The 16,367-nt window shown below is 45.9% G+C and overlaps 1 protein-coding gene across 1 annotated transcript in view; it reads left to right on the forward strand.

Annotated features, from left to right (window-relative positions):
• The window catches only part of COX10 (cytochrome c oxidase assembly factor heme A:farnesyltransferase COX10), a 110,545-nt gene that overhangs the window by 67,792 nt on the left and 26,386 nt on the right, over positions 1–16,367 (forward strand). Inside the window, exon 5 of the mRNA XM_030861373.3 lies at positions 7,611–7,681. Within this exon, the coding sequence (XP_030717233.3) occupies positions 7,611–7,681 (71 nt within the window). The remainder of the gene's footprint in view (positions 1–7,610; positions 7,682–16,367) is intronic.

Below are 16,367 nucleotides of genomic sequence, written 5' to 3' on the forward strand. Positions count from 1 at the left end.
GGCAGCTGTCAGAATAGAAATCCCTTGGAGCTTGTTGCGAGATCTCTGGAGGATTCTTAGCCTCGCCCCGGACACCTCCTGCTGTTGACCGTGCTGGCTAAGATGAGGGGCCCAAACTTCATGTGCGGTAGGAGCAGAGACCACGTCCTCTCTTTTCCAAATGCTAACCTTGTGCTCAAGTCCGCTGACGACACGGGGAGACGTGTGGGCTTGGGGGAAAACTAAGCATGTTGAGGTGGGAGTGGGAAAGATCCAGCTAAAAGACACCATGCTGTGGAGAAAAGGGGTGCCTGATGGACTAGGTTTCATAGGAGGTGGGAGGGAACAGGGTCGCCAGCCCAGGTGGAGGGAAGGAGGAGGCTGCACCCGTCGGTTGAGAGCGGACCAGATTGAACTCGCCCCCCACCCTCCCGTGAAGGGGAGCAGAGCCAGTGGGCTAGAGAGGTCCAGGGGGCTCACCAGGGAGTGGTACGAGCCCCCTTTGACACTGGTGACTCTGAACTTGAAGTGAACCCTCTTGTCCTGTCGGCGGTTGTTCGGGCAGAGCTCCACTGCCGAGGCACACACGAGAAGCAGAATGTAGGGCAGACCAGTGAGTCAGCTCTGCGCTAATGATGGATGCGGCACGGCTACCGCGAAGGGTCCCTGCGGACCTGACAGGAGGTTCTGACCCTTAGAGGGGAGCAGTCAGGGGCGAGAGAAGATGAGGCCCCGGGAGGTAAAGGGGCCGGAGCTTCTGTGAAGGGCTTTCTGTGCCACGTGAGTGCCTGGACTTTATTCCCTGGGCAGCGGGTAGCCATGAAGAGTTTTAGGCTGGGAACTAACATGATCAGGTCTGTACCTGAAAAGATCGTGTTTGCTGCTGTGTGAGAAATTGATAGGGGTAATCAATAATGCAGATAGGAAGTGTGGGGAGTCGCTGTAATCTAGGCAAAATAAAATGGTCGCCTGAGTTAAAGGAGTGGCACCAGGGATGGAGGGAAATGGGTGTCCTTGAGAAATATTTAGGGTCAACATTTTATCCTGTGATTCTTTCTGGGGGAAAAAAAGGATTCTAATTGACTAAGGCTCCATTGATATTGGCTTTCTACTAGATAAGTTTAGTTATTCTTTATTAGTTAACCTAACGAAGGTCTGTCCAGATTTTATATTTGTATCATTTAGGTAAAAATTTTTATTACTTTTTCTTTTTCCTAAGTAGAACATACATGGTCTTTATAGACAATTATAAAATACAAAAAGAATACTCACCCCACATCTCTCTACCCAGATCTTGTAAATATTTTGCTATGTTTTCCTTCCATCTCTTTTCAGAAAGCAGTGTTACAAATTGAGTTCCCTCTGGCAGGAGAAAGGGTGACCTATAACACCATTTCTGAAGCTCGTCAAAACCAGTGCAACTTTCTGAGTTTTCTTTTACTTATAGGATATGGTACTTCAGGCCCCTGATAAGTGCTGGGTGACCTTTTAGGGCGAAGCCTTAAAATACAGCTTAATGAGCGACAGCCTGAGTAGCATGTTTGGAGGAGAACATTACCCCAGCACCACGTTGAGCACACACACACCTTATTTAAAATACCTCGTGGGGAAAAATCAATGGGAACAGCGAGTCTCACTTAATTTGTTTATTCTTGGTATGGCTGTGGAACACTGGTAACAACCAAAGAGCCATGGCTGACCGCGTATCTTAACTGATGTGTAAGCTGAAAGTAATGGTATGTGGAACCCTGCTGGATAAGGTGCCTCTCCCGGTGCTTTATTTATTTATTTTTGTTAACATCCCTTTTAACTTGGTCTGAGACCGATTGAGACATTATCTTGGACCTGGGAGGCTGTGAGCCATACTGGAATGACAAACACTTGTTGACAGCTTTGAGAAGATGGATGGAAAAACAAACTCCGACAGGGTTCACACGTTTGTTTTCCCTTTGAGTCTTTAGAAGAACGTTGCCCCCATTATTTAGCATAGGGGAAGAAAAAGTTGCACCTCGTTATCAAAGTCAATATTTCCTGAGCCTGACTTGCAGACATCTCTAGAACACATCTACTTTTTGCATAGCGTGTAATTAATCAAAATAGGAATAGGAAGTTCATCACTAGGGCCAAGTTATATTTCGACCTGCTTTTGGTGTCTGTGTCATTTTAGCTTACAAAATTCAGTAGTGTGGTAAGTATGTTGTTATCTGTTAGAAGGGCTAATAAGTATATTTTATATCTGAGCAGCATCTCTCTGGAGTAATAATAATTATCTACTAATATAAAAGCATGGTATAATAGAAAAGCACAAATCTGATATTAGGAATCTAACAAATATTTACCCGTTGGTGTAATAGTGACCCATATCTTCATGTGATTACAAGGAGGAAAAAGTAATCCATTTACTACTCTGTTAAATACACAGAACTATTGATCCCCAAACTGATTATGAGACAAAGATTAATATAAATTATTTACTATGTTTATAATGATTAATGCCTTTCAGATACTTAAACTAGGAGTAACGTAGGCAAGTTATTTTATAGGTATGACGTGAGATGAAATGATTTGGGGCCGTTAGCTTTACAGTGAGTTAGAATAATTTCACTGCATCCGTCTGCCTAACATCTTCCCATTTTCTTCTGGTAATAGAATTGTCCTTTCCTATCGAGAAAATAACACTCACGATTTGAGGGCGATACAGTATCACTGTATCTCTCCACCTGCACCCTCCCTGTGGTCACAGGCTAGTCGCATCATCACCTAGCTGTGAGGATTCATGGCCATGGTGGCTCTGGACTTTTCTTCTGGAGGTATCAGGCAATAAACTTTCTGCTAGGGTCACCAGGAGGATGAGAGTCTAGGGCTGCCCGTGCCATTTTGCCTGCTTCCTGGAAGGCGCCTGCATGCAGGAGTACTCGGGGTAGATGCGAGAGACGGAAAGAGCCAGAATCATGACAGCACATTTGGCACTGGACCCAGTAATTCCTAAAAGCAGGCACAGCCCTGTAGTAAGAAATTAAACCCCATTTTTGCTTTGAGCTGTTTGGGTTGTGTTTCTACCATTTGCAGCCCCAAGAGCCTGACTCATATAGCAGCTCATATGATAGCTGGGGGGCAAGAAACTAGGAGGAGTGTCACCAGTGGAGGCTGGTGGGGTGGGGAGCCAGGATTAAAGGGGAAATTTTAAATGAAAAGAATTCCAGAAGAACGACGGATTTTTATGAGGGAAAGAGACTGAGAGAAAAACTTCTTTTGGAAATGAACATAGACAGAAAATAAGTTGTTTGCTGAAGGAAAAGCAAGTATTATTCACTCCTGGGCAATGCACTGCTCTGATGTTTGAAGTTCTTACAGCCTTTCCTGTATTGGGACGTTGGAACTAAGAGGCCCGGACCCATATGGTGTTGGCTTCAACTGGAAAGGGCAGAGGTGGAGCCTTGGAGGTAACTTGACCCAAGGAATCAGTGTTGGGCCTCTCCTCCACTTCCCTTTCTCCTGTTCCGTGGCCACAGGCAACCCAAGAGAAGGGAGGACATACCTTCCTGGGCTTTTGGTTTGTAAAATCCCAAGGAAAGACTCTGTTTGAATCCGATACCACTCAGTAAACCAGTCACTGTGTCCAGGCGTGGGGTAAAGTACTGGGTGACATGGCCATTTGAGACCTAATGACTAGAGCCTTCTAAAGGAAGGGCCCGAGAGGACAGGCCTGGGTTGGGCGGCTGTCCAAGTGTGCTCACCGAAGCGTATCACTGGGGGTGTTATTCGAAGCAGCGAGGGTATATGAAAAGGCGGGCCAAACAGTGTGTTCTAAGGGTTGGTAAGACAACATTTGTATTTTATTTTCAACACAAGTTGTAGCAGTTTTACTTCTCTGCTTCGGACGTAGTTGGAGCCAACTGAAATGATAATAACATTATGAAAAAATTGCAAAGCACAGGGGAAAAATGTGAGTAGATTATCAAGCCAGCTATATGTTCTAAAGTGTTTAAATTTCTCATCTGTATCACCGCCGCTTTACGTTTTGGGAATGTGGTTTCAATAGCTAAACCAAAGCAGTGAGCCTCACTGAAAGGCATTATAGGAAACGCATGAAAAACAGCGTAAAGCAGCATAATGTGCTTGGAGGAATTGTCTAGCCCTCGCTGGAATGAACCAGAAGTCTTGGTCAGCGTGGTATTTCTACCCAGATGTCGCTTGTCCTGATAAATTTGAGCGTTCGTGGGAGTCAGAAGCTACTGCCAAGTTTTGGCACCCTGCAGTTCAGTTGCTGTGTTCTAGACCTCAGTTCCCATCTTTGGATGGCTGACTTGCCAGAAACAGAGAAAATATAACATCTTTTTTCATCCAGATGAAACCATTCATTAGAATTCCTGAACTAAGTGTGTGTGTGTGTGCGCGCACAGACTTGAGAACTGCCAAGATAGTTATTTATACAAGAGTTTCTGTGTTATATTGGATAACACCTTACCAGCATTTAAATAACATGATTTGTAATTGGAATCCTCATTAGTCCTGTGAAATTAAATTAATAAGTCAAATACTTATAGAATGTGTTTGAATATTGGGGAAGGGAGGGAATGTGACAGACGGAACATTTTAATTATGTGTAACTTGAACACATTCAAAGAATTTTTAACACTTATAAATTGTAAATCGTTTCAACATGTAATTCAGTCTACAAATATACTTACTTGCAGTGATGGTTTATTTAATAAATTATTTATTGAGTGCCTATTTGCGTAGTTCCCTTTAACGTTAAGGATGGGATATTCACATATCTCAGGAAGCCTGTCATTGAGATCATAAGATGGTCATACTGGACAGATAACTACTTTTAAACAGCGGCCCTGTTGAAAGTATTAGAGAAGAGGCCTGTATCAGTTAAGGTTTGATCAGGATGTCGGAACCACTTGAGAGATATAAGGGATTAGGCCTGGTGGGACCATGGATGTGTTGCAGTCCTGTAAGCCTCTTGCCCCTGTACCTGGTGCCAGGCCTGAGGAAAGCAGAGGAGAGCAGGAGTGACCCGGAATCCACAAGGAGGAGCAGAAGTGCATGAGAAAAGACTGGACCACATGTCTGTTTCCTGCTGCTTCCAAGCCTGCACCTTTGATGATGCAGGTTGACCTGCAGGAGAGCATGCACTTGACCATGGAACAGCACACAGACTTGGCCCAGGATCACGAGACGTGGACAAGCTCGGGGAGCAGCTGCGGGCCCCGTGCCGCTCCAGGCCAGCAAGGTGAGCCAACGGATCCCAGCTGCCACGTGTGAGCCGCAGTAAAGCCAGACCTCACACCAGTTTTGCAAGTGTAAACATGGCCGCTCCTGCATTCCCACCTTCCAGATCTCATGTGTGCTTCCGTGGCTGCCCCTAAGCTACAGCTGTCGGGAGAGGGCGTTCCGGGCAGCATGGTTCCCGGTGAGCTAAATCAACGCAGCACAGACCCATCACAGCTCATCGTTGTCGGCCTGGCGCTTGGATACACCCTTCAGTCGTACTTCCAGATACGGCGATAGCAAAAAGTTGTGTGTACACTGAACATGATGAAATTCTCCTTACAACCAACAGTTCACTGATCCACTCCCTGAAAGAGGAGGCAAAGTCCCTTTATTCATCTCTGGGGGAATGTTCACTTCTCTTCCAACTGATCCTGTGTAACTTCAATACTGAGGCATGAGAGTAAATACTATTAGCATATATTCAGTGGTAGGAGAATGGAAGACAAATAAAAAATGTGGTTTATATATACAAACATATTTATAGCAAAACAAGGAGAAAATACTCAGAACTATTACATTCCTTGTTTCTGCAACTGGTCGTAGGGTTGTAGCTGGTGTTTATAACTACCTTGTTCTGCTGGCCAGTCCGCGTGCCCTTTGTCCTTGGACGGCTGTAGTTCCTTGCCACAAGAGATGACCCAAAGCTTAGTTCTTGGAGGCTCTGGACTGGACCTCTTATACTCTGGGGGCAGGAAGGTAACGTGGCAATCCACCTCGTGGAACAGTTTCCTGAGTAGTTTCAACATGCATCTCCTCGATGACTCACTCCAGTGTGTTTACCTATGAGAAATAAAAGCATGTGTTCATGCAGCGACTTATACACAGACGTTCATCGCAGCTTTTTCGTAATAGGTAAAACCCGGAAACAACCCAAATATGCAACAAGTGAATGGATGTACAGATTTTGGTATTACCATGTCATGGAATATTAACAGTAAAAAGGAATGACCTATTGACACACTCAGTGATAGGATGAATCTCAAAATAATTATGCCACGTGAAAAAAAATCCAGACAAAGAGAGGGCATATTATTTGATTCCATTTACGTAAAAGTCTAGAAAATGCAAATAGTCTATAGGGGCACAGAGTAGTTCCGTGTCTGCCTAAGGATGAGGTGTGGACAGGAGGGTGGGGGAGAGGGACTGCAAGGGGGCATGACCGAGCTTTTGGGAAGATGGATGCGTGCGGTGTCTTCATATGGTGATAGCTTCAGGGGTGTGTACAGATGTCAAAACTTAACCAAATCATACATTTTAAATACATGCAGTTTATTGTATATCAAGTGGACCTCAGTAAAGTTAAAAAAAAAAGATTGAACCAAAAAATGGACAGTCTGTATTTTCATTTACCAACTAGAGTGACAGTGCTATCATGTGAAATCAGAAACAGACTTATCACCTTTTAAATTCTGTAATTCTTGACAAGTGATTGTTGTATTTGCAGCATTTCGATCTCACCTCAGGTGCAGCCACATTTCCAAGTGGTTCAGGCAGGTGCCATGGGGATTGAAAGGAGGAGGGGATCACATCAGGTCAGAGGTTCAGGCTTCAATTAAACCGGACCTTAGTCTTGAAGGAAGGGTCGGGTTTGTGAGGGGCTGGGAGTCTTGTGGGCGGGTGCAGGTGTGGGGGAGAAGCGGCAGCTCTCGGCCTGCATGGCAGCAGTGTCGTCACACACTGCCCGACGTCGGTAGGTGAGAGCAACTGTTCTCATTTGCTGCTGAGGAAACTCTTAAGGCTCCAGACACTAAGTATTTCCTGCAGCCTCAGACCTAGAAGCCACCTAAGTCTCCATCCCCCGGGCACTTCGCTGTGTTCATAAGACAGTGCCAGGTGTGACACCCTGGTCTCAGGTGTACAGGAGAGCTGTCCCAGGCAGAGGGGCATGTGGCCTTAGTCTCAGTGTAAGCTCCTCACTTGTGTATGGTTTCATCTGGCATCTTATTCCCTTCAGACCTGGCCTTGGCTCTAGTAGCCCATTTCCTGTGTCATCTGGTGCTTGGTTAATTCACAGGCTTTGGGATGTGTGAAAAGTTCTGAAATTGTGGACAGCACTAATGCTCTAAAGCTGAAACATTGGCTTTGAGGAATGCAACTGTGTGTTTAACACGTGGTTTTCAAAGCGGGTAAAAGTAGAACTGTGCATGTTCCTGATAATTAGTGCATATATTTTTTGAAATGTGTCTCTCCCAGAGAATTTTTCTCTAAAGAGTACCAAGAGTATGAGTTTGTAGTATCAAAATTAAAATGAAATTTACTGTGGAAAAAAAACTGTAGCATTAAAGCAGGAGAGAATAATTGTTTCACACTGTATTTAATATTTTGTTTTGTTTTCAATCTTTTTGCAGTTTTTTGAGGTTCCATTTGATTCAAACATGAATAGGACAAAGAACAGACCTCTGGTTCGTGGACAGATCAGGTAAAATCATGAATGTCAGTCCCCTCCATGTTACAGAACATTCATTTGCTTGTCCATCCTGAATCATTTCCCGGTATTTTGCCTTGAGTTGTAAAGTGAAAAGAACACCCCACCCGCAAAGGGACATACGGGGAGGGGGATATGTAGTGCTCTCCAACTCTAACCAGAATGCAGGGCTCAGAGCTCAGAATGGATCTGAGATGGGCAGTTTTGCTGTGGGAATAACTGACGCGATAGTTTCCCTTATTAGACTCGGTTTTGAGACGTGGGCTTGTTTTGCTCGTAGTGGCTAAAGGTAAAAACATTCCATTAACACAGGTGATTTCAGACAGATCCATACAGGGTCTCAGCATCAAGCTATGTCTGAATGCTTATGTTTTCAGATGAGCTGAGAGCACCGTTAGACCCCAAGTAAAGCACTGCGTCCTTTACTCTCCTCTCCACCAGATTCAACTAAGTAGAACTAAAAGGCATATAAATATTTTAATACCACTAACGGTTAATAATTAAACATTTTACTTCCTGGAGGCCTCGAAACCGGCATTTTAAAATATTTTTTAAAGTCTAATAGCCAGCACAGGTGAGAAGAATAGAAAGGACCAGTGGTTCATACTGCATGACTGTTCTAAGTCAGAGAAACCCCTGTCCACCTGTCCCGGCGGAGCCCTCACGGAGCTTCAGATTCATTGGCGTAACACCGTGGATCAAATAATCATACATATCAAGCAAAACAATAAAGGAAGCAAGTTCAGATGCAGTCAGATGTCTGTGTAAACGTAATTTTTAGTATTTGCTGCTTTCAGCCATCCAGTTCTTAAATGAATCTAAATATTGAAAAGGGCAGTAGATCCAGATGAAAACACCTAAGAACAGAAACCTCATACCTGACTGATCCTTTATTTCCCTTTGTGAGATCTGATGCAGCTGTCTGCTGTCTTTATGTTTAGAAAGTGTCAGAAGCACTTTGACTTGAGTAAAGTCGTTTTAGAGGGCACATATAAGCCCCGTAACCCATCTCAAAAGCTAAACGATGCTCCTGCCACCGCTGAAATCACGGGTGCCTTCCTACTTGTTTGGAATTTCTGTCCAGGCTTTCTTCCTCAGTGAACTCATACTCCTTTAGGACCAAGGGAAACGGGATAAGCCCAGCAAACAGCCATTAGGCGTGGCATGGTCATCAGATAAAGGCCGTCATTCTTCTAGTAGCCCGTCTTACTTCGCCCAGCGTGCTCATTTCCTCGCGCCCAGGAAAGCACAGTCTCAGTACATCCAGGAGGGAGGAGCATCACGGCATTGGTGGCTGGTGTTGGCAGTGCCCTGGCGTTAAAGGAAGAGGCTACAGTACGAGATTATTAGTCTTGATAGACTTGGAACTTATCTTTTGTTTGCAAGATGACCGAGGCAGAATCTCATTTATGATAATAAACCGTAATTGCTCTTCTAGAGGGCAAATTATAGGCCTGAAAAATCTAGACTCAGACTTATTTTTCTAGCTAGGATGTATTTTATTAAATAGGTACAAGGAGCTGTTACGAGTCTGTGGCAAAATCTTGCATTGAGAATCATAGTTTTAAAACTGAAGACTTAATATCTTGCCATTTAGTGTTTACTATAATTCAGTAAATCATTTTCTTCTACACAGATATTTTATAAATGAGTGGCCATAGGGGTATAGTAGAAAGTCTTGTAGACGACCATTGACATTTATCTCTCAGCTTTGGTGGCTCTCCCATTCATAACGGCTATTGGGCCTTAAGTCCAAAGCCTAGCCAGTTTGCTCTGAAATTCTCTTTTGGTGTTTACTGTCCCATTTGATCTGGGCCTGTATGAATCTGCACAACCTTGTAGACTTAGTCACAGTTTGGCAGGTAAAGTGTGATCCCTGTCATTGTTGACGGGCAGCGGTGAAGTGAATCTGGGGAAGAAATCCTTAAAGGTCTTTTGCTGATGACAGCCTTTGTCCATAGCTTGGTTGTATCCATTTGACAGACATACTGTTTATTTTCATTATCTTTTTCAAGTGATTGCAGATTTTTTTGAAAATTTTTGTTTAAGTGAACTAAATTCTATTCTAGGGAGTTAAAGTAATATAGCAATCCTGAAGGAAAGAAGGACATGCCTGCACTGGTCATTCTGAGAGCTCTCGAGGACCTGGGGGAGCTCCCTGAAGGAGCTCTTCACTTGTGTGCACCGTCGGTGCAGTTTGCATGTGCCTGGCTGCCTTCTCTGCGCTCCTAGGTGGCTTCCCTTCTAGAAAAACACGACAGGGAGGGTTCGGAGCTGGCAGAGGAAATAGTGCCTTCTTGCTTACTTATTTTATTCTTTATTCCAGAAAGGGTTAGAGGCTTCATAAGACTATTAGTAAAGTAGAGAAATATGTAAAGAAAGTTGGGGTTACAGAAAATAGAATGGGGATAAATGGTAAGATCACAAGAAAAGCATATCAAATTCACATAGTTAATAAGGTTGAACTGTAAATGTCATTCTACATTTCCTGGTGAAACCACACTTACATCATAATGAAAAGCATTATACGCGTTATTTATATTTAAGTCTCACTATAGCACTGTGAGGTAGATGCTTTTTTATGTGTGTGGTACACGGGCCTCTCACTGTTGTGGCCTCTCCCACTGTGGAGCACAGGCTCCGGACACGCAGGCTCAGCGGCCATGGCTCATGGGCCCAGCCGCTCCGCGGCATGTGGGATCTTCCCGGACCGGGGCACGAACCCGCGTCCCCTGCATCGGCAGGCGGACCCCCAACCACTGTGCCACCAGGGAAGCCCAGGTAGATGCTTTTAAATTCTTCCCAGTACTCACGTGAGAAAACTGGGGATCCAAGTACGATGAATAAATTTGGCCTCGGCCACTTGACTCCACACCCTGAGTTCCTAACAGCTGCACATAACTCTCTGTAAAAGTCTCTCTGTCCATGAGAAGAAAACACCACTCCAGGGAGACCAGTCTTCTGCCTCTTAGTTCTTAAAAAGTAAGAAAGAAGGGGCACTTGGATGATATTAGAGGAGCGGCCTCAGTGACTTCTGTAGCGGCGGCAAATCATGGATTTCAAAGGCATCGCTGGGTACAAGCCAGAGACAGGACACCAAACGCCAGCTCCCATTGGGACCCACGTGGAGTGCATGCGTGGCCTCGACACGAGCGGGGAGGGGAATGGACTCACTGACCCTTCAGCCTGACCCAGAGTTAAACCGACATGGTAAAAAGAAAGAAGAGAGGAGCTGCCTGTGTGAGTGTGTCCCAGGTGAGGGCCATGACCAGAGATGCTCGGGGACAGCACTCTGCCACAAGTGTGACCGTCATGTGGGCTGAAGTCAAGGGGCCCGTTCTCCCAGCTTACCCAGGACGGGCCTGCTTTATACCCGTTGTCCCAGCAGAATTGTGGGAGGTGTCCCCTCTCCCTGTCAACAGTGTCCAGCTTGAGTGTTGACCAAATGCCACCTACATGAAGGGAGTGACGGTGACAATTGTGATGTTCACAGAATTCCCTTACTTTTAAGGCTGTTTCATACAAATTCCAATTGTTTATTTTGCCTTGAAGAGAAGAAAGAGCATAAATGGAAAGTACGATGTACCTAAATCAGAAGAGAGGAGGCATTGCGGGTAGGCATTGTCATACTGACCCCTTTAAATAGCTTTTTATTCATTGACTCTCAATATCTTTATGTCTTATAAATTGGAAAAGATAAATAAGGTCAGCTGACTTGTTTGGACATTCCTGGCCAGACTGTCATGGCTCTGGTCATCGCTGTGCGGGGGGGGGACTTGGGCTTAGAGCTCCCTTTCATTCTCAGACAAAGAACATTCCCGAGAACTCACCTTGCTGGTGAGGAAACCCACTGAGGAGGTTGAATCTGCAGACTCAAAGGCAAGAGTGAAGGTAGACGTCAGAGGAGCTGACGTTCTTATCAAGAAGGTCATATAATCCCATAGCGTTAGGAAATAATGAAAACATCTATGTGAAACTTTTGAAAATTGTAAAGCGCTATAAAATTTAAAGACTCATTCAGCTTTTCAGAAAAAAGGCAGATTTGGTATAATCCAATTTTAACTTGATGATCGGAAAAAGTGAATTAGCAATCTTTAAAAACTGTATGTAATAGAAAACATCTCAGTCTTCAGATCTTCTTCGTGTGGTCATTGCAGTCTAGGAAAAACATTATCTCACTCACTGAGCAAGTCAGTGAATGGCTCTTCCCACACCACCACTTCCTCACGTGCAGGGTGAGATCGTATCTCCTACCTTGTTCATCTCATAGCGTTGTTGAGGGGACAACGTAAGATCGATAAAACCATGTAAACTGAAGTGCATTGTTGGGGAGTGGGTTTGACACTCCAGAGGAACGTAGAGTTGTTTGCAGAACTTTCATCTTTTTCCAAATCTGCTTTGAAATACAAATATTTTCATACTTATCAGGCAATAACATAAAAAAGAAATTCAGATTCGTTTCAAGGGATGGGGGAAAGGAAGCAAAACACTTGGCAGATAAGGGAACTCAGAAGATGAAAGTGCATGTTTCCATTTTCACGGTTAAGTTGGTCCAGCCAGTGGCAGGTTAGTGAATGCTTCGTTCATCCTGTCATTATCAGGACGCATTTATGGAGGATGTCATCCCTTAGAGGATGTGCTGGTTGCTAGAGTGACGAAGAGGCAAATGACATGGGCTCCATTTGTGGAATCCCATTGGAGAGAGCGGGGCACACAAGCATGAGGACCCTAAGTGCTGTCCAAGGTACAGCTCACTCAACAAATGTAATTTTTGAATACACCTGCCAACCAGACAGACCCCACGCCAGACACTGGAGGGGTAGCGGTAGAACCTGTGCTGGGGGGTGCCCAGGGGAGGTGGGAGCACCGAGAACCTGACCCAGACCGAGGAGGTCAGGGCGACCATCAGGGAGTGGGGTCTTGGAGCTGAGGACCAAAGGGTGAGTAGACATGGGGCCTCCGGCTCTCCTTTCTGCCCCTCCCTCCCCCGTCTGCGCCCTGTCACTGGTCCTCTTCCCATCTCGCTCCTCCCCTGAGGTGCTGCCCTCCACACTGCTGTGCCCACAGCCCAGACTCCTCTTCCGAGCCTGGACCCTTTGAAATTCTCTTCTGGGTGCCCTGCGGCATCTCACATTCCGTAAGCTCATCATTTTCTCTCCCAAGTCTGTCTTTTTCCTTCTATGCTTGTTAATTTACATTCTAAAATCAGGCACCTGGAACTCATTCTAGACTTTCTCTTTCTCTTATCCCCTTCATCTGACTCTTCAACATATTGTGTCTTTTCCACCACCTGGATCGCCCTGGCGTCTGCCCTCTGACCATCCTCCGTTTTGTGGGGTGATTACAGCAGTGCCCCAGCCGCCATCTCTGCTTTCTCGCTCACCCCCTCTCCATCCATCTTCCACTCAGCTGGCAGATAAGCATCACACTCGTGTCTGGCTTAAAACTTTTTGGGGTCTTCCAAACATATTTGGGGAAAAAATGTGTTTTAAATTCTTTACTATGTCATACAAGGCCTTTCAGAGTCTGGTCCTTTCTAGTCCTTCCAGCCTCATCCCTCTGTTCTCCTTTTTATTCACGCTTTTATGTTGTATTGTCACTAAGTGGAATTGCTGCGTTTTCCACCAAAATGCCCTGCTTTCTCTGAGCCCTGCCAGCTGTGCTAGCCTTGCCCTTCCATGCCCGGGTAGGTCTTCAGCCAAGCGGGGCTGCCCCCGGACGGATCGCTCTGTCCACACTCCAGTAACGGGGTGCTGGGCTTTGGTCTTGGTGGCTTTCTTGTTCTTTGTGCTTGTGTCTGCCACTGCACCACTCAGCACACTACACACCTGTCCTTGGGCGTCTTCCACTACCATGTTGTGAGCTCTTCCAAGACGAAGACTGAGTCTTCCATCTGTTTATGTCCACTGCATAGGATTATTTATATAACACGAATATCCTGAGGGCCTAATATGCACCAGGCATGATTTTTAATGCTGTGACACAGCAGACAACAGAACAGACAAAAACCCCGGACGTCATGGAGCATTCTTGCTCGCCATCACGTGTGGCAGTGGCAGATCTCTTGGTGCTGAATGAGGGATGGGTAGGTGGGTGGACGGACAGATAGACGTTAGAGAAGTGGAAATGACCTCCAGGCGAGGGAAGTACAGACACCGAGGAGTGAATGACATGTGACATCAGGTGACGAGAAGGACGGGAGTGGAGAATTAATGAGAGAAAGTGAGGCCGAAGGTTAGAGGGAGCTTGCGGACCTTGGAGGACAACTTGACTTTGGTAGCTGGGCTTAGTGTGAAGGGTTCCTGGAGGAGAATAGTAGGGAAGGAAAGCTGGGGAGGAGGGCGAGGCAAATGTGCCTGCCGGCTGAGCTGTGAGGGCCTCCTGGAGGAAGTGGAGCGCTGTCCACGTTGTTCTGGAGCTCCTGACTCACTGGTCCGCAAGGCAGGAGGAAACAGAGGTCATCCCTGTTGGGAAGGAAGAAATGAAACAGACAAATACGATCGTTTACCTGGAAAATTCAGAGGAATTGACAAAAAAGCTGCTAGAACTAGTTAAGTGAATTTAGGAAGTGCACGAGATACAAGGTCAATAGACAAAAACCAACTCTAGGAGTTGCACTTCTGGGGTGACAGCTTGAGCTGCCCCGCAGACCCACCCCCAGTGAGACCAGGCCAGGCAAAGAGGTCTGAGATCTTAACACCCCTTCCCTGAGCTGTAACCCGTCTGCTCTCGACCTCTCACTTTTCTTAAATTCTGCAGCCCTCTGTGCCAGTACCACAGATTCATTATAAGGTAGAGAAGCAAAGCAGCCATTAGGACACAACCCCCAGAGAAGGTGTGGCCTCACAGCCTCACGACCACAGCAGAAATCCATGCCTTTTCAGTCGACGTTAAGACAGAAGGGCATACGCCCTACAGGGAAGCAGAACCCTGTAGAGTTCTCCACCTCCCCTCTGCCGAGAGTCGTCTCAAAGGCAGATGCTCTGAGCACCCAGCCACCTAAATATAGACTTTTCTTTTCTTCTCTCTTTTAATTTAACTCAGCGCTTCTCAAACTTCAGTGGACTTAGTCATTATTTTCCAGATTTGTACATATATAAGCTTGCATGTACTTTATGGTTGACCTCGGCGGGTCATGAAGGATGATTTTGAGTAGAATATATTTCCACCTTAGGGCTGACCGACACAGGCTGAATGAACTGCAGCTCAGTTGTGTCTCAGGAAAGGGAAATGCACCCAGTCCTCCCAAGGTGTCGCTCGCCAGGCTTCATGCTGTTGCCTTTCTTCTTGCTGAGCTGCAGTTTGTCTCTGTTGGTTCAGATATTGGAGAACGTGACACTGAATACGTATTTAATAAACAAGGCAGGACTTCCCTGGTGGTGCAGTGTAAGAATCCGCCTGCCAATGCAGGGGACACGGGTTCGAGCCCTGGTCCGGGAAGATCCCACATGCCGCGGAGCAACTAAGCCCGTGTGCCGCAACTACTGAGCCCACGTGCCACAACCACTGAAACACGGGTGCTTAGAGCCCGTGCTCCGCAGCAAGAGAAGCCACTGCAATGAGAAGCCCGCGCACCGCAATGAAGAGTAGCCCCCGCTCGCTGCAACTAAAGAAAGTCCGCATGCAGCAACAAAGACCCAACGCAGCCAAAAATAAATATTAAAAAAAATAAAATAAACAAGGCATAGTAAGATAATTGGCTATTTTTGAAAGTCAATTACAGTAAAAATACACCCCTTACATCTTAGGCCATAGAAGTTTTCTCTAATTTTTTGAGGATCAAAGGAAAAAAATCTTTACAGCTAAAATGCCATTTGATGACCATAAAAATCTATGAAATTGCATTATTATTTACTTCATTTTCCCAAGGAGGATACAGAGGACAGCACTTTTAATTATCTGTTGGTTACCTACATAAAATACCAATTCTGTGTGTCTAAAATTTTTACAGTTGAAAAAAAGAAGTGTCAACCATTTGGGACTGCTTCTTATGTCTTTTTCACTAGTGGAAAGAAAAGGCATTTTTATATTTAGATGGCATGTTTGAATTCATCTTAACTCTTTCAGGGACCCAGTTATGAGTTACTCCGGTGGTCTCGTCTAGCGGGCACTGGGGCTCACAGTAATTGCAGGTGGTTGCTGGCGACATCCTTTGCAGCTTCTGTTTCCTGTGGAAACACTTGACCCCATGGCTTTCTGCTTTCTACTCCAGCTCCGGGGCCTTTATGGTGGAATTACGTATCAGAGTCTTTAATGGCTCGGGGGCCACTTGGTGAACTTGAGTATGTTGTCCCCACGTCACTTAGGTGCATGCCTTACGCACACCGCTGGTCGCGGAGTCTCGGTGCGTTTGGTAAAGAGCTCAGCGTCTGCCTCTGAGAACGTCTGGAGAGGGGCTGCAGGGGTCAGATGGCGCTGTCTTACCTCCAGGACTGGCTCTTCCCTGCAGACTTGACCTCTGTTAACTGTGGGCCACACCCCTGCATCTGTGCCCCTGAGGCTGTCAGCACAGCCGCAGCACCGCCCAGGGGACCACGGCTCTGGGAGCCTGGATGACTCGGGGTTGAGCGAGGCAAAACCAAGAAGGAATTTGAGACCTCTGGGCCCCCCGTTTTTCTGCTGTTTTGTATTCTCACCAGTAACTTCCTGCCTGCCTGCCACTTACATGTCACACGCGTAT

This window comes from Globicephala melas, chromosome 20, assembly GCF_963455315.2.
Source record: "Globicephala melas chromosome 20, mGloMel1.2, whole genome shotgun sequence".
Taxonomy (NCBI): domain Eukaryota; kingdom Metazoa; phylum Chordata; class Mammalia; order Artiodactyla; family Delphinidae; genus Globicephala; species Globicephala melas.